This window comes from Mchenga conophoros, linkage group LG14 (genome assembly GCF_057382185.1).
Source record: "Mchenga conophoros isolate Kocher_MC1m ecotype Shallow Benthic linkage group LG14, M_conophoros_male_GT1.1, whole genome shotgun sequence".
Taxonomy (NCBI): domain Eukaryota; kingdom Metazoa; phylum Chordata; class Actinopteri; order Cichliformes; family Cichlidae; genus Mchenga; species Mchenga conophoros.
Window position 1 is genome coordinate 13861224 of NC_140539.1, and position 18430 is coordinate 13879653.

The 18430-nt window shown below is 44.0% G+C and overlaps 1 protein-coding gene across 13 annotated transcripts in view; it reads right to left on the reverse strand.

Moving 5' to 3' along the window:
• Nucleotides 1-18430, reverse strand: part of mecom (MDS1 and EVI1 complex locus) — a 125872-nt gene that overhangs the window by 23912 nt on the left and 83530 nt on the right. For 12 of the 13 annotated variants that reach the window (XM_085245433.1, XM_085245428.1, XM_085245426.1 and 9 more), the window contains exon 3: nt 1534-1668. In XM_085245433.1, coding sequence (XP_085101559.1) covers nt 1534-1668 — 135 coding nt within the window. Of the gene's footprint in view, nt 1-1533; nt 1669-3009; nt 3927-18430 lie in introns of those variants that run through there. The other variant, XM_085245434.1, reaches the window with a different exon arrangement.

Here is an 18430-nt window from a genome sequence, read left to right on the forward strand (position 1 = left end):
AACACTTGACACACTCACAGCAAGTCAATGAACATAAACGTCTGTGCACACAGGGACACAAAAAAAGCCCTCATGAGCACCAGCACACACACAGACACACACACTCGCACACAGTCAGTACCAAAAACTGACAGCAGCTTTGACCACCCTATTCAGTCTATTCATTTTACAGATACAGACAGGCATTGTGAGACGCTACACTGTGTTTTCAAAAACACCGATGTTGGCCGGAAGGCTTAAAGACAGCACATTGTGCTGTGTTGTGACAGTGTGTAATACTTAACAATCACCTCATCATAGCCATGTCCGTGACCTGTCGGTGCCTTACACAGCCACCCAAGCAGAACCACAGTGTTGACAGCGAGTCACACCTCGTGCAGAGGGCAGCTCAGGAAAGCTCTCCTCTGCTTGTTTGTCTCTCTGTGTCTTTTTAAAAAAGAGTGGCTAAGTACTTCTGGAAGCCTTCTCCTTCTATCCCTCTAAGAGAAGTGATACACCTTTCTCTCGTCCTTGTGAGGAAGAGAACAGAACAAAAACATACATGTCTGACAGAAGAACAGGCCAGATCTTTCTTGGAAGATGTCGATCACCTTTTTTTTCTTTTTTTTTCAGGGAAAAGGCAAACTCGGTGCATCTTTTCCACTGTGAGAAATTTCTGCATCTAATTACCACTAATTGCGAGTGCTGTATTTAGAGCATGTTACCAAGCACTATAATGGAGATTCTGCAGAAATTTCAATGGGCGACGTTAAGCAGAAAATTTAAATGGACCACCAGTGAGAAGTGATGACAAACACGCCAGCTAGATTATGGTTTTTATTCGGGTCATGCGATGGTATGCTGCGCACACGCGTCAAATAAAGTTTAGCCTCTTGTGTTCCTGTCCCAATGTGTGTATGTGTGTGTGTGTTTCTGTGTGGGAGGAGCCCCCGCCATGGCTTTGCTGAGCTGAACAGGCCCCCATGTATACAGCACGCACCTCTGCACAGCCAGGTGAGCAGCAAAAGGATGGTGACATTCCTGGCATATCTAGGAGTTTATATCGCAAGCGTGACTAGGAAGTGTGTGGAACTATCATCTTGGCGGGCCGCCTCTGATCCTGCCCTGTGGTCCTTGCACGGCAGAAGCCAGTGCACAATTACAGAAGGAAAACACACGCAGATAGCGAGGAGTCTCTATGGTGCAACGTCACATAAGACCTGTGCGTGTGTGAGTAAACTAAAGGCAGGGTGGGCCAGCGGCTCTCGGGGCTATCTGACTTAGATCACAATAACACCTTTTAACACAGCAGCACGCAGACGGGACAGCCGTCGGAAAATACAGGGAAGCCTTCTGGCTTTAGAAAAAGGCTGAGTGCATTTTAAATGCTTGATTCATCCTGCCAGACATTTAAAAGACACATCAGCATTTGGGAGTTCAAAATCGAGTCATGCAGATGTTTTCTCCCTCTCTCTTTCCTTCACATCCTATTTATCTCGCACTTTGTTGAGGTTGTTTTGCCAGGTGGGCTGCGAGTGACCCGTCTCCTCGTACCTGATCATCTATCTGGCACGCTGTCAGGTTGTGCTGCTTGGCTGCAGGGGCAAACTGGATGTGCTTCAGCCAGCTCCCGATATCTGGTTTGCTGGCATCCACGCAGAATTTTACATGGCCTGACCCATCCAAGATCTGCAAGGAATGAAAGACAGAGAGAGAGCAAGAGATCAGACTTTGATCAGTATCAGTCCAGGTTACTGTGTCCAAACACTGACTAACCACATACCTCCCACAGAGAAAAGAACTCAAATGTTAGGAGCAGGTCTCTCTCTCTCTCTCTCTCTCTCTCTCTGACACACACACACACACACTTTTAATATTATTATTATTTGTATTGTTTTGAATATAAGACAGTGAACATTGTATATAAATGAAAAGAAAGAGAAAAAAGCATTCAGTACCAAAGTAATTTCATTATATATCTGAGACCTTTTTAAAGCTTCAGAGGCCTGTTGAAGAATGATGTCATTACCATTTAAGTAATAAAAATGGAAATCATATTCATAAATATTCTTAAGATGCTAAGTGACGTCAATAAGTCAGTACATAAGGAAGACAAAAAAGCCAAATAGTAGGTTCAGTAACAAATAAAAACATGAATTATTATATGCATTCATTTCATATTAGCAAAGGTTTCTTTCAGTTTCACTTTGGACCGATCGCTCCTTTATTATTTTGTTACAGAAAGGAAGAAAAAAAAAGAAATGTAAAAATCTGCCACAAAATGAAATACATCCCTAAAAAAAATCTATTTGCATTTAACCTGATTCTAGCTGACGTTTAAATTCGTTTCTTTAAATGTAGTTGCAACGAATAAATGAACCAAACGTTACTCATTTTAACTGCAACAAGAACAGTAAAAGATAATAAACTACACACACAATGGCTGTGACAATAATAAACCAGGGGGACAGCTTTGTTCCTCTCATTGGCGAAATCAACAGAAGAGCAACAAACACAATAGAAGTGAATTATCATGCAAATCATATCATCGGTGGACTTTTATCGTTTACAAAATATTCGCGCAGCATTTCCACTCGAACGAATCGCGAGCGCTCTGACATTTTTCATGGCGCGGCTGTAAACTTTACTGGGGAACAAATCAACTGCAGGAAACCGCGAGTGATAAGAATTATGAAGACAAGCCGATTGTTGGGATGCAAAACGGAATCTCTCTCTCAGGGTCACAAATCTGTCTTTATGTCTTTGTGTAACCTGCTGCTGAATAAATATTTAGGTTACATAAAGCCCTTTGTCCGCGCTAAGAGAGCACCTAGTCGTGTATTCTGTAAACTACACCGCAGTCTTTTAACTAATAATTTAAACGTCAAACTTAGTTCAGCAAGATGGATGAGCGAATAAACTCCTAGATGTGCTTTTTCTTTCTCTGCGTGTAAGAAAAAAGAAAGTAAAAAAATAAAAATAAAACCTCAGTGAAGCAGTTTTTATTTATAAAAGTCTGCGTGTTCTTACCGTGGTGACTCGTTTTTTTTTAAACTGGCGTGCCACACTTTGAGCCTCTTGGGATAATAACAGCGGTGGTTAACTGAGTAAAAAGTGACACCGTAAAAAAAAATAAAAATACAAAAACATCGCCCTGGGAATTAAAAATAAAAGTAGAAAAATATTTTTTTTGCTAATGACGACTTCTCCAGATTTTTTGACACATTAAAAGAAAAAAAAAAGATCGGTGTGCGGTTGTTTTTCGGTCTCTTCAGGTCTCCAATCCGCGGGACGAGTCGACTTGTCTCGCTGTCTGTGTGTGTGTCTGTGTGCTGTCTCTCACACACGGCTCGCTCGGTAAAAGTAAATCCCTTCTCACTACACTGTCTCACAGACAGCGCCGACTCCGCGCTTCTCCCCTCGCTGTCCCGCAGACGTCGGAACTGAAATCCCCTCCGGTGCATCAACTTGATCCTAACTTTTTTTTCTCTCGCAGCGGTGCGCTTCGAAAGGCTCGTCCGCTCCTCTCTTGTCACCCCTCCTGTCCTGACGCAACCAGGTGTCTTCTAGTAGCCATTCAACTTTTCATTTTTCTCTTCCTCCCCCCCTCCACCACCTCCTCCTCCTCCTCTTCAGCCAGTCGGGATGTGTCGTCTGTGTGATAGCGGAGATATTCGGGGTGGGGGGTGGAGGGGAGATTTCAGGCATCGCCTCCCTACTTTGCGCCTCGCGGATACTTGTGTGTGATGTTTCTCATTCAAAAAAAAAAAAAAAAAAAAGAAAAAAAAAGAGAGAAAAGAAAAAATAAAGGATGATCCATCCTTATTATAAAAAAAGAAAAAAGGAGAGGGGACTCCAAGCAGGGAGACTGTCTTTACACATGTATGTCCCCGGAAAGCAGAGACTACTCTCCGCAGTAAATTTTAAAGTGACAGAGGCCCGGGGTTGGAAAGGGTGAGCGGGGTCAGGGAGAGGTCGGGATGGGGGCTTATAAAGGGATGAACTACACACACACACACACACACACACACACACACACACACACACACACACACACACATAGTCTGCACAATTTAATGAAGGAACATACGCATCAAAGTCGTGAATTATTATCCACCTTTTCTTAAACCTCTCGACATTTTTTTGTCGTTATTAACAATTGAATTTAAAGGGGCTGCAGTGTGTTACACGTTTCTTATTTGAGCTATCTTATCATTCAGACTTGAGCTGTATGCCAGGGGGGACGAGTGATAATAATAATAATATTAGTAATAATAGTAGTAATGATAATAAACAGCCTAATTGTTCTCACACACTGAGATCTGGGAATCTCTATACGGGCCATTTGATGCCCATGCGCCACATCTTACGACCCTGGCCTACTCACCTGCTTTCCAAAGCTCACCTCTACATACAACACAACACATTTACTTTTCAACATCAGCTTGGGTTAGTTATTTCTGAATCTGCGTTAAAAAAGAAAAGAAAAAAAAGAACCTTTTAGCTCCGCGTGCGCCTTCGTGCATCTGCTTTGCCATCAAGATGAGACCAAATGTTGGACATTGTATTTCTTGAGTGTGTGTGTGTTTTAATCTCTCAGTTTAAAGCTGAAACTGATACCGTGAACAATCTGACAAGGGTAGAGAATAACACAGAAACGTCCTTGTTGTCAGTGAGCGGAGTTTATTAGGCAGCTTATAAAGCCAGAGAGAGCGGGGCTTTGGCTGATGAGAGCAGATGATGATGGATAACTCCTTACACTGTGACATTGACCTTCCATCCCAGATAATACCCATTGTTTTGCGAAATCGCGGAGCAAATGTGCAGGAAGGACAGGAAAAATCATGTGTAAATAAGGCAGGACCCGGCCACCGATTCCCATCGTCTCGCGCGCCTTGAGAACCGAGGAGAGACCCCGGTCCGCCCGGTCATTGATTTCCTGCCTCTCCTCGACTTGTCCATTGTTGGAACCCTTTTTAATTTAGCCATAAATTGGGAAAGCTCAAGTCGAATGAGCTGTTCTATTTTCTTCCTGTCAGGATGAGGGATTTGTTTTATGATGCATTGTGTATTAAATACAAGTAATCTGGGAAAGTGATTGCTTCACAGCCTCTCCGAGTCCTGATCGAGGATCCTGATAGAGAGAGAAGTGCGAGGGGTTTTGTGAAAAGGAGGAAATGTGAGAAAAAGAGGATAAACTCTCGGGGTTTGTGGTATCACCGGGGGTAAATTGGGGTAACGGTGGTATGACCCCCGCACCAACCCCCTCTCACACACACAGACCCACCTACCAACACTCCCCATCTCCATGCACGGGCACGTGAAGGAAAAGCTACAATTCTTTTTCCAGTCAGGAGATGGCGTGCTCAGCTGAACTGAACCTCACTAAAGAAGTGTGAGTGGAGACTTGAGAGTTAAAAAAAACCCCGCAACTAATTAGGTGATTCGATTTGTTGCTGCTGTCAAGTGAGCTAAACCCAGCACGGACTTTTGTCATTTCATAATAAAATCCCGCACGACACAAACAAATTCAGAATAAAACCCTGCACATTTGTGACGTATAATTTGGTGATTTGAATGTCTATTTATGACAGCGCTGAGCAGCTGCACTGCGTCATCTTTACACACACGAGCGATCTAAGTTTGTGTGGATATTTTAGCAAAGGGAAAACAGACTCCAGCTGTCACGCGACAAAATAATAACACAATAAAAAAAATCCATTACAAATAATAATAAAAAAGTGCCCACTTTGCTATAAGTCTACTTTTTTTTGTTGACTTTCAATCTTGTGCGCAAAACATCTACACAACAAGGCGTGTAGATGCTAGGTGGGCCATGAAAGATGTGTACGACTTGAATATATAATCACCTGAACGAGCTGCCATAAAAAGCTCTCGAGTCCGCGCTGAACAGACCGATGGGGGTGAATTTAAAACACTTGTTCCTTTAATAAACCGCGAGAATGATTTGCGAGTCGTTGCTCTAATTTATATTTTGTTTGCCGTAAACGCCGTTCTGATGTGCCCGGATTTAATAGACCCGTTTTATCAGAATTATTTCCACGCCTTTGTCATAATGATTGTGACAAACGGTGGGATGGCGAGGTGGAAAAGCTGTTTATCAACAAATTACAAACCAAACACACGCAGGCTTCAGGGTATGTTAGTTTCGACTATATCATGCAACACAGCGTTTCATACTTATTTGATTGGGGAGGATTAAAACGTACAGCATCCGGATAATGTTTAAAGTGCTGTGAAATTCTTGAAAAGGAGTCTCAAATTGCTCAAACAGGCCCTTTTTTTTGCTTGCGGCTTTCTTGTTTGTTTTTAGGAGTTCGGTCACGCAAAGACAAATTCACACATGCATGTAGACACTTTTTATTTGTTTATAAGATCAATCAGCTTCATATATTATCTGAGATTCGGCTTCATGAGCTAACACACTTCCTTCTTCTTCTTAAAAAAAATCCATTAAATATCTTTTAAGCATTTTCTTCTATTTAGAAAAAAAAAAAGAAAAGTGATTTAAGTTTCGGTGCTCTGCAAAGTCAGATGGGACATGCTGGAGAAGAGGGGGGGATTCCCGTGTGGGTTGCAAACTGACTCCAGCAGCAAGCGAACTTGGAGAGCCTATACCCGCTGCAGCCGAGGGGCCACATGGAAACACTGGGAAGGCCTGTGTGGTGCATTCCAGCACATCCTTCAGGAGAGAGCGAGAGAGAGGGGAGAGAAAGAAAATATCGCGGCCAAATCCACATGAAATAGTTCCACTGTTCATGACGAGACCTCCTATTGACACGGCGAAAAGCTGCATTAAGTCTCCATCGTGACTTTATATACCCCCCCCCCCCCCCCACACACACACACACACAACCACCTTTTCCCCTCGCTTTTTATTTCTGCCTAAATGTGGGGCGATTCAATCAAGTGGTTAAAAAAAGTCACCCGGGGCTCAAAGAGACGTCAGGCTCCAGGCGGCACAACACTCTGCGGCTTTGTCTTTTAATTAGCGCATTCATCAGGCAATAGGTGCGCGCAGGAGAATGAGTGGCGCAGTTTCAAGAGTCTTTATTAATAGAGGATGTGCACGGTGCCAATTAGCATTAAAACACGGCGAAGGAAATGAAAGGAGAAAATGTAAATAAAATTTTTTCCTTGGGCCTGGAAGTAGGCCCGTTGTGAGCGGCGTGTTAATCTCCACCTCAGTAATTTGGTTCTGCGGGAGAAGACAGAAGCCCTGCTGCTGTGCCCTGCACTTCATAAATCACTGCTTTATGTGGACAAGGTCAGCACCCTCCCTCCTCCACACCCCCACCTCCATCTCTCTCTACTGGCCCCTCCCGGACCCTCCGCCATGTTTACCCGGCCGCCCGGGGGCTCTCAGGACCAGACCGGCTCACTTCTAATTACTTTGGATTATTTTCATTTGCCGGGGGTCAGGCAGGCATTCCGGCAGAGAGAGCGAGGGATGATTTCTTGACAAATTCTGCGGCCTGCGAGGAACAAGCCCGGTGTGTTTGCTGAATTAGCACATGGTCTTTTTCGCTTTGGCACTGTCTTTGCTTCCCTTTGAGCTCATAATCCAGGGCGCACTCTTTTTTCTCCTCTTTTTTTAAGAGTAGAGGATTCTTTCATTTGTGTCCTTGTGGGTAGGTGTATTTTTTAATCGTTTTGAAGTCGACACTTTAAAGTTTGAAAGTGTCAAAACTGGGAAGTAACACCAAGCCTCATGCCCTGAGTGACCCACTCAGTGACACGATGCCCTGAGTGGGATTACTCACGGATTTCTCAGTCGAAACATTAAATGAAAGAAAAATCATTTCCAAAATGCAAAAACAACAGAATTACCACAAAACGTGAAAAAAACAAACAAACTGAGAGGCAATCTCTGCTGCAGAAGCTGAAGTGCTACAAGGGACAGTAAGGGACTAAACTGTTTCAGACAATCTGAGGAGAGGGCGAATGTGAGATTAGATAAGATGCAAAGCTAACTGGGTTTAGGCAACCTGATGGTGTTGTCTGAAGGAAGCAATGGCGGCCTAAGTGACTTGAGAGTCTGTCAGGCGGAAGAGAAGTGGAGACGGGGCTGAGGGCTGGCAGTGATGTACACAAAGTAGTACAGATTGTGGTAATCACAGACACTTCCTCCACAGAGCCTCGGCATATAGGGACACACTGTATTTGGGCTATTGGGTGTGATAAAGCTGCACAAGTGTCAAAGGTCAGGTTTGTGAAACATAAATTCAGTGGGCACACAGCTCCCATACGCATTGGACAGACTGGAAACTTAAACACCTCCCCACCACCTCCACCTCCAGCCTCAGTGGAGAAGGTGGGGGGAGGTAATTAGAGCATGTTGCCTTTTGCCGCAGGGAGAACAAATTGGCTCTAAAACGCTCATAGATATCATCTTTAAAAGAGGCTTTTTATGTACAAGAGGTAAAAGTGGTATGGAACTGAACACGGCACTTCAGATGTCCAAGTGTCACACATTCATTACATTTATTGAGCTCTCTTCTCACGTTTAAAGTCAGGACTCAGCTGTAATACTGTGACAAGCTGCCTTTGACACACCGTGTCCAATTGGAAGGCTAATATTTTAATGTTGGTGGATATCAGACAAGGACGTTACAGCTTTTCGCTGCGACCGAAGAAAATGATCCCGGCAGCCTTGTGATAACAGCTAACTTGATTCTGAACAGGAAACAACTGAAAATAGGTTGATACTTCTCAGAAATCTAAATAAAAAACCCAGCAGCAGATCAAACACAGGCACTCTGTTTCTTCTGCGTATTCGCTTTTATTGGAAGTTTTTTTTCTCAAACTGAAGGGGGGGGGGGGGGGGGGGGAAGCGCTTGTTGTGTCGTAGAGAAAAAAAAGAGGGGAACATGAGTGTATAATGGCTATTTTTATATTCAACTTTGCAAGTAGTCAAAACTGAAAAGTGAGAAAGGAGGAAAGTATTCTTGTGTAAGCAGACTGTGGAAGTGTGTTCAGTCTGTTCATCATGACATATAAAGAAACCCACATAGTTGTGACTCAAGAGGATATTACACTGATTTACATTTCCTGGAGATTTTCACTAACCTTTAATATAACTGCTGCTTCACTCTAACCTAACCTTAAAACCTCTATTCATCTAAAAAAAAGCAAAAGACTTATATTTTCAGGTTAACTTAGTCCCTGTAAGGAAGACATGTCCCAGTAATGTGGCTTTCTAAACACATTTAGACCCCCTCCCAACAGGAATACCTGGACCACACGCACATGCAGGCATAGGAATCTGCTACCCAGTACAGCGTACGTGGACATGATTAAAGTCAGAATTAGCTCGGAAAACAACAAATCAGTTGCAACAACCTTAAAATGAAGGAAAGCTGAGCGGCTCACACATAACACAGGAACACAGAGTGGCTCCCATTAAAGGCTTCACTGGCTTTCAGTAGCATCAAAGAGGCCCCTGAGTTAGACTGGGATTATATTTAACCCAGGAGCTTGTTGCACTGCGGAGTACAGGGCACATGCTGATGCTGCTGCCAGAACACCATGCTTCTGGCACCGCTCTGATCCAGAGCTTTCATTAAAATGTGGCTTGGGCACAATTTTCTGCAGGAACACACACATGGACGGACACACACGGAAACAACACAGAAAAAGTCAAAAACAAAAACAACGGAGGAAAAAAAACGATTGTCATGTCGAGCAGACTCAGTGACGCGTCGTTCATATTGTATGCAACCTTTCTGTCGCTCGCTTTTACGATAAAATATCTACAAGGCTGGAGGAAAGTGATGTAGTTGACCTATCGGTGTTAAACCTTTATTTAAGAAGTGAACCTTTAAAGTTTAAGAATCTTTTTTGTTTTTATGTGTGGGCCCTGGGATGAGAAGAAAAAAAAACCCAGCTCCAGAAGCCAAGCAAGGGGAGAACATCTGCACCGAAGGGACCTACTGGGGTTTGACTGCAGGGTCTAATAGTGCAAACCCCTGAGCCACCATGCTCATATATAATATACTTAAAATTTCAAAATGCTGTAAAATCATATGAGCTCTAGTTTATACTGACACATTGCTTCATGATAAACGTGAACAGGAGCATAATTAATCAGTCTGCTTTAATACATTTGAATACATCTGTGATTTTATCGAAAGTCATCCAGACACAGAGCCAGACTTACATGAATAAATGCAAAGAGTCCAACAAAACTCCTCCTGTTTGTGTATAAGTCTCTAGAAGGCCTGGGCTTGAGAGATTGCAATCTCACTTGGCACATTTCAGTAGTCAGACTTGATATGACCCATCAGACAAGCTCGTCGATACTCCCCAAGTTCATTCAATTCCAAACCAATCATCCCGGTGTCATACACTTTTGGGTTAATATTCTAACTGTGAGGCCCGGCACTAGGTGAAGATAAATCAGCTTTTATGATGGGTTGTTATGGTTTTTATGGCACTGGGGTTGTGAGGGACTGATTTGGGGATCAATCACCTGCAGGTGTCTGGCAGGGGCCGAGGGGCTGTGAGGATCGATTGAGGATCTAGAGCTCTAGTGATGGAATAGAGGTGTATTCGTGTGTGTGTTGAAATTGGGTGCATTTGTTGGGTATGTGTATTAGTTTGTGAAGGCGTGAGAGAGACATAATGATGAAGGTGTGTATGTGAGTGCTTCGGAGACACAGAGGAGATATATCTGGGGCTGCAGCAGTGATGAAGGGCTGCTGGACTATGACCAGACCATCTCAGCTCTTATCAGAGCCCCCACCCCCCAAACCACCCATTCCTCCCACCTCCACCCTTCTCGATCCACTTCTTTATCTTGGTGGCACTTTGGAAAATCTCATTGTCACAGAACATTTAACAAAGACAAAAGTCTCCGGCTGGCAGCTGGAGATGACTGGCCTGGCAGCTAGTGTGCAGAGTATCCCTCACACGGCCTCCTTCACTCACGTCTTGCTTTTTCTTTTTCTTTTTTTTTCCCCCCTGGGAGAGGCCGGCAATGTGGGCAAAACACCGCCAAAACATACTGACAAGTCCACGTATATCTAGGTGCACAGACGGCTCGAGCGGCCATCAACACACAGACACAATAATCACCCAGAAGTTTGTCAGTTTAACTCTCTCTTTCTGCTTCCCTGGAAACCATGTTTATGCACATTCAACATCTCCCCTGACTGTCAGACGGCTGCTTCCTCCACGCTGTCAGCACAGCACCGGCTGAAACAAAAGAGGCGGAGAGCGAGGCCTAGGGTTTCTGAATTAGAGGAAGTTGGTGCTGATTACGCTGCCACTGAAGAAGCATTCCGATCCTGTTAACCCCTATGTGAGCTGCCAAACTCCAAACCATGCAGTGAAACCGCACACACACACACACACACACACACACACACACACACACACACACACACACACACAGCCCCACCCCGAGTGCCCTCTCCATGCACACAAAAAAACATTTCCTCCTCTTGTCTGTTCTTTCCTTTCGCTTTTTTAATGATAATCCTTTGCTTCTTCTGTCCTAGATCTTTCTACATCCATTCTTTTTTCAGCTTTTTTTTTTGTCTCCTCTCTGATGTACTTTGCGCTCTATCATCCCCTTCATTGCAGAAATACAGCAGTTGGCTCTCGTAGGAGGAGGGAACATTCCACCTTCACACCCTTACCTCTCTATCCCTGATGAATGTCTTCACTCCACTTGTTTATAAGATAGAAGGGGTTATTCATAATCAAGCCCAAGAGAGTATGTACACACTGTGGACATCCTGATAGAAAGCAACGTATTAAATTTCTGTTTGTTTGACAGGAGCGCTGTCTCTCTCCTTCTCCTTGACAGGAAGACCCCCATCCATCCAAGCCGGGGCGCGACCCCAGCAGCACTCCCCCCTCTTTCTCTCTCTCAAGAGCTAACACATATTAAGTAAATGAAGAGTCTCTTCAGGCCAGCGGGAGATAAACGAGCTTCTTAAACATTTTAGGAGTGGCAGTTTGATCTGGTGCTGGTGGGTGTTTACGACGTAACTGCAGCAGAGTTGCGTTTGTGATGTTACCCATCTAAGTGTGTTTATACTGAAGGGAAGATTGTCCCGATCTTCAAGCCAGGTGCTGAAGCTCTGTGTCTGTTTGAGATGGAGGGTATGCTTATGCCTTCTGGATGTGTGTGTGTACATTCCCTTTAAGTGTGTGCGGCTCCTAGGCCAAATCCTGTTCAGACAGGCAGACGGTGTGTTTGTCCACATCCCAAGCAGGAGCAGGTTCATGTTAGGGTGTCTGCTCTGATTCTACCCCAAGCTTTTCCTCCTGTCTTTCTGTCTCTTTCTCTTTTCTATCTTTCTCTCTGTGATTATTGTCATTGTGGTTGTTTAAAAAAAAAGAGAAAAAAAGAAAGAAAAAACACTAGCAGGGGGAAGTGTAGAAGGGGGGTGGAACTGGGGAGGGGAAGCACGACAGAGCTGAGGTGGGTTGGTGGCAGTGGTGGTGGTGGGGAGGGCTATAAGGCCCCGAGGGTGGGTATAGGGTTTTGGTGAGGGCTCGGGGGTTGGTGGTGAGGTGTGCTTGGAGAGAGGGCCCTGGTGTAATCTCAGTGCTGAATAGACGGAGCTCTTAATAGAATCCCGTCGTCCGGCTGCCACCGAGAGAAACAAGAGCTGTAATGGATGGGCTCAGCTCTAGCTCCCACTTTCCCCCCTGTGACCCCTGCGTTGGTCAGAAGTAAGAGCTAAAGAAGCATTGTAGCCTCAGGCCTGATTGAATGGGGAGGGAGGGAGGTGGCGGTGGCAGTGGTGGCAGCGGGGGTGGAGGGGGTAGCCGCGCTGATAGACCAATTTCCCACTACTGCGAGCAGCAGGGCTTGATTGATGAGGGCTGGTGCTGGTGAGAGGAGGCCCATCACATGCGATCACATAAATACTTATTCAGCTCGAATTGGGCCTGACAAGCCTTACGACAGCTTTGTGCTGTCACAGATATCATTGGAAGGAAAACGCTCCATTAATCATGTGTAATTAACTTTTCCAAAGGGAGGTTCGGCTTGGAACCAGTACTAACCCACTCAGTACCCAGATAAAAAATTTCAGCATCTTAACTGGGATTGGAGAGGTCTTATTAAAAACTCGAACCAGTTTCCCTCGAGCCGCCCCGTTTGTACAGGAAACGGCTTCATTAGTATCGGTTTAGGACTCTAATGGGCTCAATACAAAGCCTCCTCTCTCAAACCCAGCCGTGTTCAGTGGCCTTACAGTGCAATATCCTGTGAGCGCACACGCCCATAATGTTCCCTGTTTGAAGTCAGAGCAGAACCCATCTGAACGCCTGCCACTGGTTAACTACCTTGACCCTCCCATAAAGTAGTGTGGAGGAGTGAATGTTGGAGAGCCCGACAAGCTGCGTGGTGTCATTTTCTCTTTCTGTCTTTCTGTCTTTAGGTAAAAGGTACCCTACCCATGGGAGTAAACTGGACCAGGGCCCCCTTTGTCTTAAAGCAGCGGACCAAATGATCTGCCACACACAAACACATATACACAAACACGCACCAACTGATGAATGCACCGACCGAGTGCAAAATCTAATCTGATCAGCAGTCCTCCTTCAGCATTCTAATGCTGCCCACCTGCAGCTTTGTAGCTACACAGATGAATGTAATGTAAGCAGTTGCAATGGAGAGAGACAGAAAACAATAAAGGGCTAAACAACCATGTACCTTGACCTGAAACTGGATTCCAAGTTCTTTCAGGAAAATCAGATAATATCTTAGATACACCGAATGATCCGAAAGTACATTTGGTTCCACAGTTAAGAATGCACGAGATGTAGATGCGACGTAGTTATGTCAATGGATCAGGCATCAGGAATCATTTTCACCAAACATTTTGACTCTCACAGTGTACCGTGTGATTGGTCTACACTTTTAAATAACCAAGGGTGCTAAATTCAGGTGATAAGAGTATTTTCTTAAAAATGTACTGCCGTTGTGGGGTGGGACTCAGCATAGAGACATAGTCTATGATTTCACCACACATCCTGTTTTTACACCGTTGGTTCTTGAAGGCATCATGTTTCTATGATGGAATTCAGACGTGGTCATCACATGCTTCAGTGCACACTGCTCATTAAATTATATCATTTACCTGAATGGAATAAAGTCAAGAGCAAAGCTTGTATTTTGCCAGACACGCTTAGGCATCAACCTCACAAACACGTACACAGGACCTTTCGAACTCAGTCATCTCTCTTCTCCTGTTGGTCATCGGTGGTCATTTCCTCTAGACATCATCCTCACTGTTGCACAGACTTGAATCATTTCCTTCCTGTTAATTATCTCTGTCTGGACGTCTGAGAGAAAGAAGATACACTACAACTTGTTGAACTAGTTAGGAAGATACCACACGTATTGCAGTGCAGTATGTTCGTCATTATTAAACAAAGTTATACAATGACCAAAGATAATGCTACCCGCAAAGAAATAAGGGCTACAAGAACATGAGGAGGAGGACATAAATGATTGGGATCTTTGTGAGGTACACGGTGAGGAAAAACAGCTTTAATTATTGGCTGCCCTGGTCACCTCTCCAGAGAATCATTAATTAAAGTTGAAGTCCTTAAGGTGCTTATTCAGAGTGTCTAAACCAGATTAAAGGCCTGTAAAGTAAACTAGAGACAGGTTCATTTATCATTATGTACTTTACACCGACGAGTGACTTTTTTTCCCTTATGAGTTTTTAAGGTAACGTCCTCTTTAAACAATGAATTCTAATTAATTAATTCTTTGTAATCCCAAACAGCAAAACTCAACAATAAAAGCATAAACTGAGTTTATTGTGCATTTGAATGAAAGTGATGAATTTTTAATGTTATTACACTGAGGCCTTTATATCCCATCCTGGGAGAATCCGGATATAATGTGTAGATTTTCTTTCTCACAGACAGCACACAGCAGGAAACACACAGTGCGCCTTAGAAACATTCAAACTGCTGGAAATTGTCTGTGTGGTTTAGGCAAAAGTCCTTGTGACCTTCAGCAACCGCTACAGTCTGAAATTCAGATGTATGAAATTAAAACTTTCATTGGTAAGTTGGTTCGGATTTAGTGAATGCACATTTTCCCTAGCGACTGCTGGTTGCCAGGGGGTTACTGACCAGTCTGCAGCGCTGTGTGACTTTAGCTTGATGTTCTTACATGCACCTCTGCTAGAATAAAATGGCTTAAGTTAAGATTAACTGCACTTACTGACAGAAATTCAGTGTTTTTAGTTCATCAGTTTGCTCTCTGTTGCTCTCCTGACATGATAATTTTGACTAATTAGATGAAAGTTGTGGTGGTGGTGCTTTGACACACAGTGTGAGGTAATATTAAAACTCAACCCATCACCAACGTGTCATATATGGATGCCTGATCAGGAATTTCAATACAGTGCACCCTAATAGGATTTCTTTTTCAAGATGTTGGGTTAATCTTAGGATACTCTATTTTAAGTTAAAATAAGACCTTTTCTTAAACCTAAAGCTAGACCTCTACACCTTTAACATATGCCTGTAGTTTTGTGATAACAGGTTGGTTTTTGTACATAAACCTCTGAAAAATCAAGTTTTTCATGCTCCTTATTCTGACCTGTATGAGGATTAACAGCCTGGGTATTAAAGAAGAGTCAAGGGAGAATGGGCTGTATGCATGAACAGTTGAGAGGTGACAATCTCAAAGACACAAATAAGAGAAAAATTAAGTCTTCATTCTCAGGGAGAAACAAACAGGAATGCATATGTGAAACTGCATTCAATTATGTTGGTGGAGATGTGGAACAGTTCCACAGACGGGTAGTTAAAGGCATACTACAACCAGACGAGGAATAAGTTGGAGAGTGTGATAGAAAAGAGTCACTGGGTGAAAGGTCAAATACACTCACTCAGCTTAATTTGACTTATATATAGCAAATGCAGAAAAGCTCATCTGCTCTCATACTGGCCTCCCTCTCACTCAAAAGCAGGGCTTCAGCTCTCACTTGTTACCAACAATGCCCCTCATTCTCTCAAAACTGTATTTAATTGACAATTTTCATGGCTTTCCTGTGAGACGTGTTCATAAACTGTTCAAAGAATCCAAATTGCCAGATGACACAATAACACTGCCTATTTCTCATTGTGCACATCTGGAGTCGGGCTTGGGTCTCGTCAGTCTCATTTGGCACAGCTGAAGGAAAGTAGCGATTGTTAAAACCCTTTAAAATAAGCTATCCACTGTCAACTGGAAGGGGACAGCAGACTGGCTGAAAATCGTTTTTTTCCCCCCTCTCATTTACTGATGGGACTTTGCTAAAGGGAGACATTGGCCACTGCAGTTGGTTTGTCAAAAACAGGCCATTGGCAAAGCTTATAGCTCGGGTTGTGCTCTTAGCCTGGGCTTTGCCCCCTTCAGACAGATGCTAGCTAAGTTGAAGAATGGAAAGAGGAGAGAAGAGGAACGTGAAGAGGAAGAAGGCCTTCTTGGTAAAATGGCTCTCAGTGTTAATCAGAGACTTCACAAGAGCCAGAGTCATCACCTCAGGACAGAAAGACTGAGAGAATGAGGGTAGGCACAGAGGTGAGGAAACGAGAGATGACTTTAATAAGAGATAGACAGCAAGATGGAGAGGAAAGGAAGGAGGCGAGGAGCGCCGGCTACATTCCTGTGGCCACAGCTGTGGGAGCTGCAATCACTAAAATGTAGCGCTGTCTCAGTGCTGGAGATTTCTGGACATGTTACAAACGAAATAAAACAGCACGACATGTCTGTTTTTTGAATCAAAGAGGAGACTAGCAATCAACATGCTGGGGTTTACACTACCTCCCTCCCTCCTTCATTCTTGTCCTCCCTCCATCCTTCTCTCTGGCTGACTGTCAGTCCCTCAGTGGAAGGGATGACCCCTTCTCTGTCTCTATATTTGCCCCTCTTTGTTCACCACTGGCCAGTTAAGGCAGGCATCTGAGGCTGAGGCCATCGATCATTGGCCTGACAGCGGGCCCCAGGCAGAGATGGCCCTGTTATTTGGACTCTGTGATGACTTCCTCAAAAAGGGGCCCCTCCTTCCCTCATAGGGCTGGCATGGTTGAGGTTTGGTTTGGAGCCTCCATACCTTCTCTGTATGTCCATAGAAAACACATCGAACTCACTGGCTGCATGTTTGGGTCACGCTAGGGTTAGCAAGACAGATAGAGTGTGGAGTGGGAGTAAAATAGGTCGAGAGAGCTGGAAGCTTGCTGTGTTTGAATCTACTTGGTAGCTTCTCCAGTCCCTTGGAGAACTGCAATGAAGACTTTGGCAGCAGTAATAACAGAAGTCAACACAGTAGATTTGAGAAAAGGAAACAAAAAAGCAACAGCTGGAGTGCCTCATTTGTGATTTGTCTGTGTTCTGTCAGACAAGACACAGCAACACTACTTGCTAAAGTACATTTTAAGCCATTATTTAGATCTTTGTGCATGTTTGATTTAGGTTTGCTCCCCCTCCTTCTTCACACATGACAGTGTGTGAATGTCCTTAAAAAGATGTTAAAAAACAAGGTTTATTCCTCGCACTTTACTACTTTGCTCCTCCAATGCATCCCTTCCCATCATTCTGCCTCCTCCTCAACTCTTTAGCTCAACACCCCCTCCCCTCTGTTCTCCCGTCTCCCTCCCCACACTCCCTCTCAGGCACTAGACAGCGACTTTGTAGAGCAGCAGTTGTACTATTGTCTTGCTGCTCACATCGCATCATCATTACAGTTGGCTATAATTGAAAACAGGAGTCTTTCTATTAGGCTACATGGTGACATGGGTATCTGTCTCTTCTGATATTCCCACACTGGCTAATTTCCTCCCTCATCTGCATTCAGCAGAGCAGAGACAAGAGAGCATGACAGTGGATATGGACTCTGATAAAGACTCTGATAACTTTATGGTGATGTACTCCCACTTGCATACTTTTATATATAGGAAATGTATCAAACTTTGAAAAATTACAGAAAAAAAACATACTTCAAAATTTATTTCATGGCCTTAGCTGAGATTCATCCCTTCCATGTTTTATGTTCTTTTTGTTCTTTTTAAAAAAATAATATCTTTCTAGCCTAGAGTCTGTGCAGTAAATGCTTGCCATAATGCTAAGCCCGCCTAACAAAGGGTGCACACACTTCATTAGCACTGTCCGTGAGAAGGAAGGAATCTTACACATGGAATCACTCCTGAGCTCCCGTCTCAGGCTACTGCTGTGCAGAGCCTGGACTCGCTGGCTTCCTTCCTTCGAAATCCTTCTGGCCCCTGCCTAAACACAATGCACAATTTGTTCATATCCCGCACCAAAGAAAAGGGAGATACACAAAGCGCAGGAGATAAGGTTTCAAACTGTCTTTGCACTCGCAGGTGTGGAACTTTTAAAGCATTAAAAACGTGATTTAGTCCCCCGCCCCACTACCCCCTCCCTCTCCTCCTAAGCTTTCTTTTA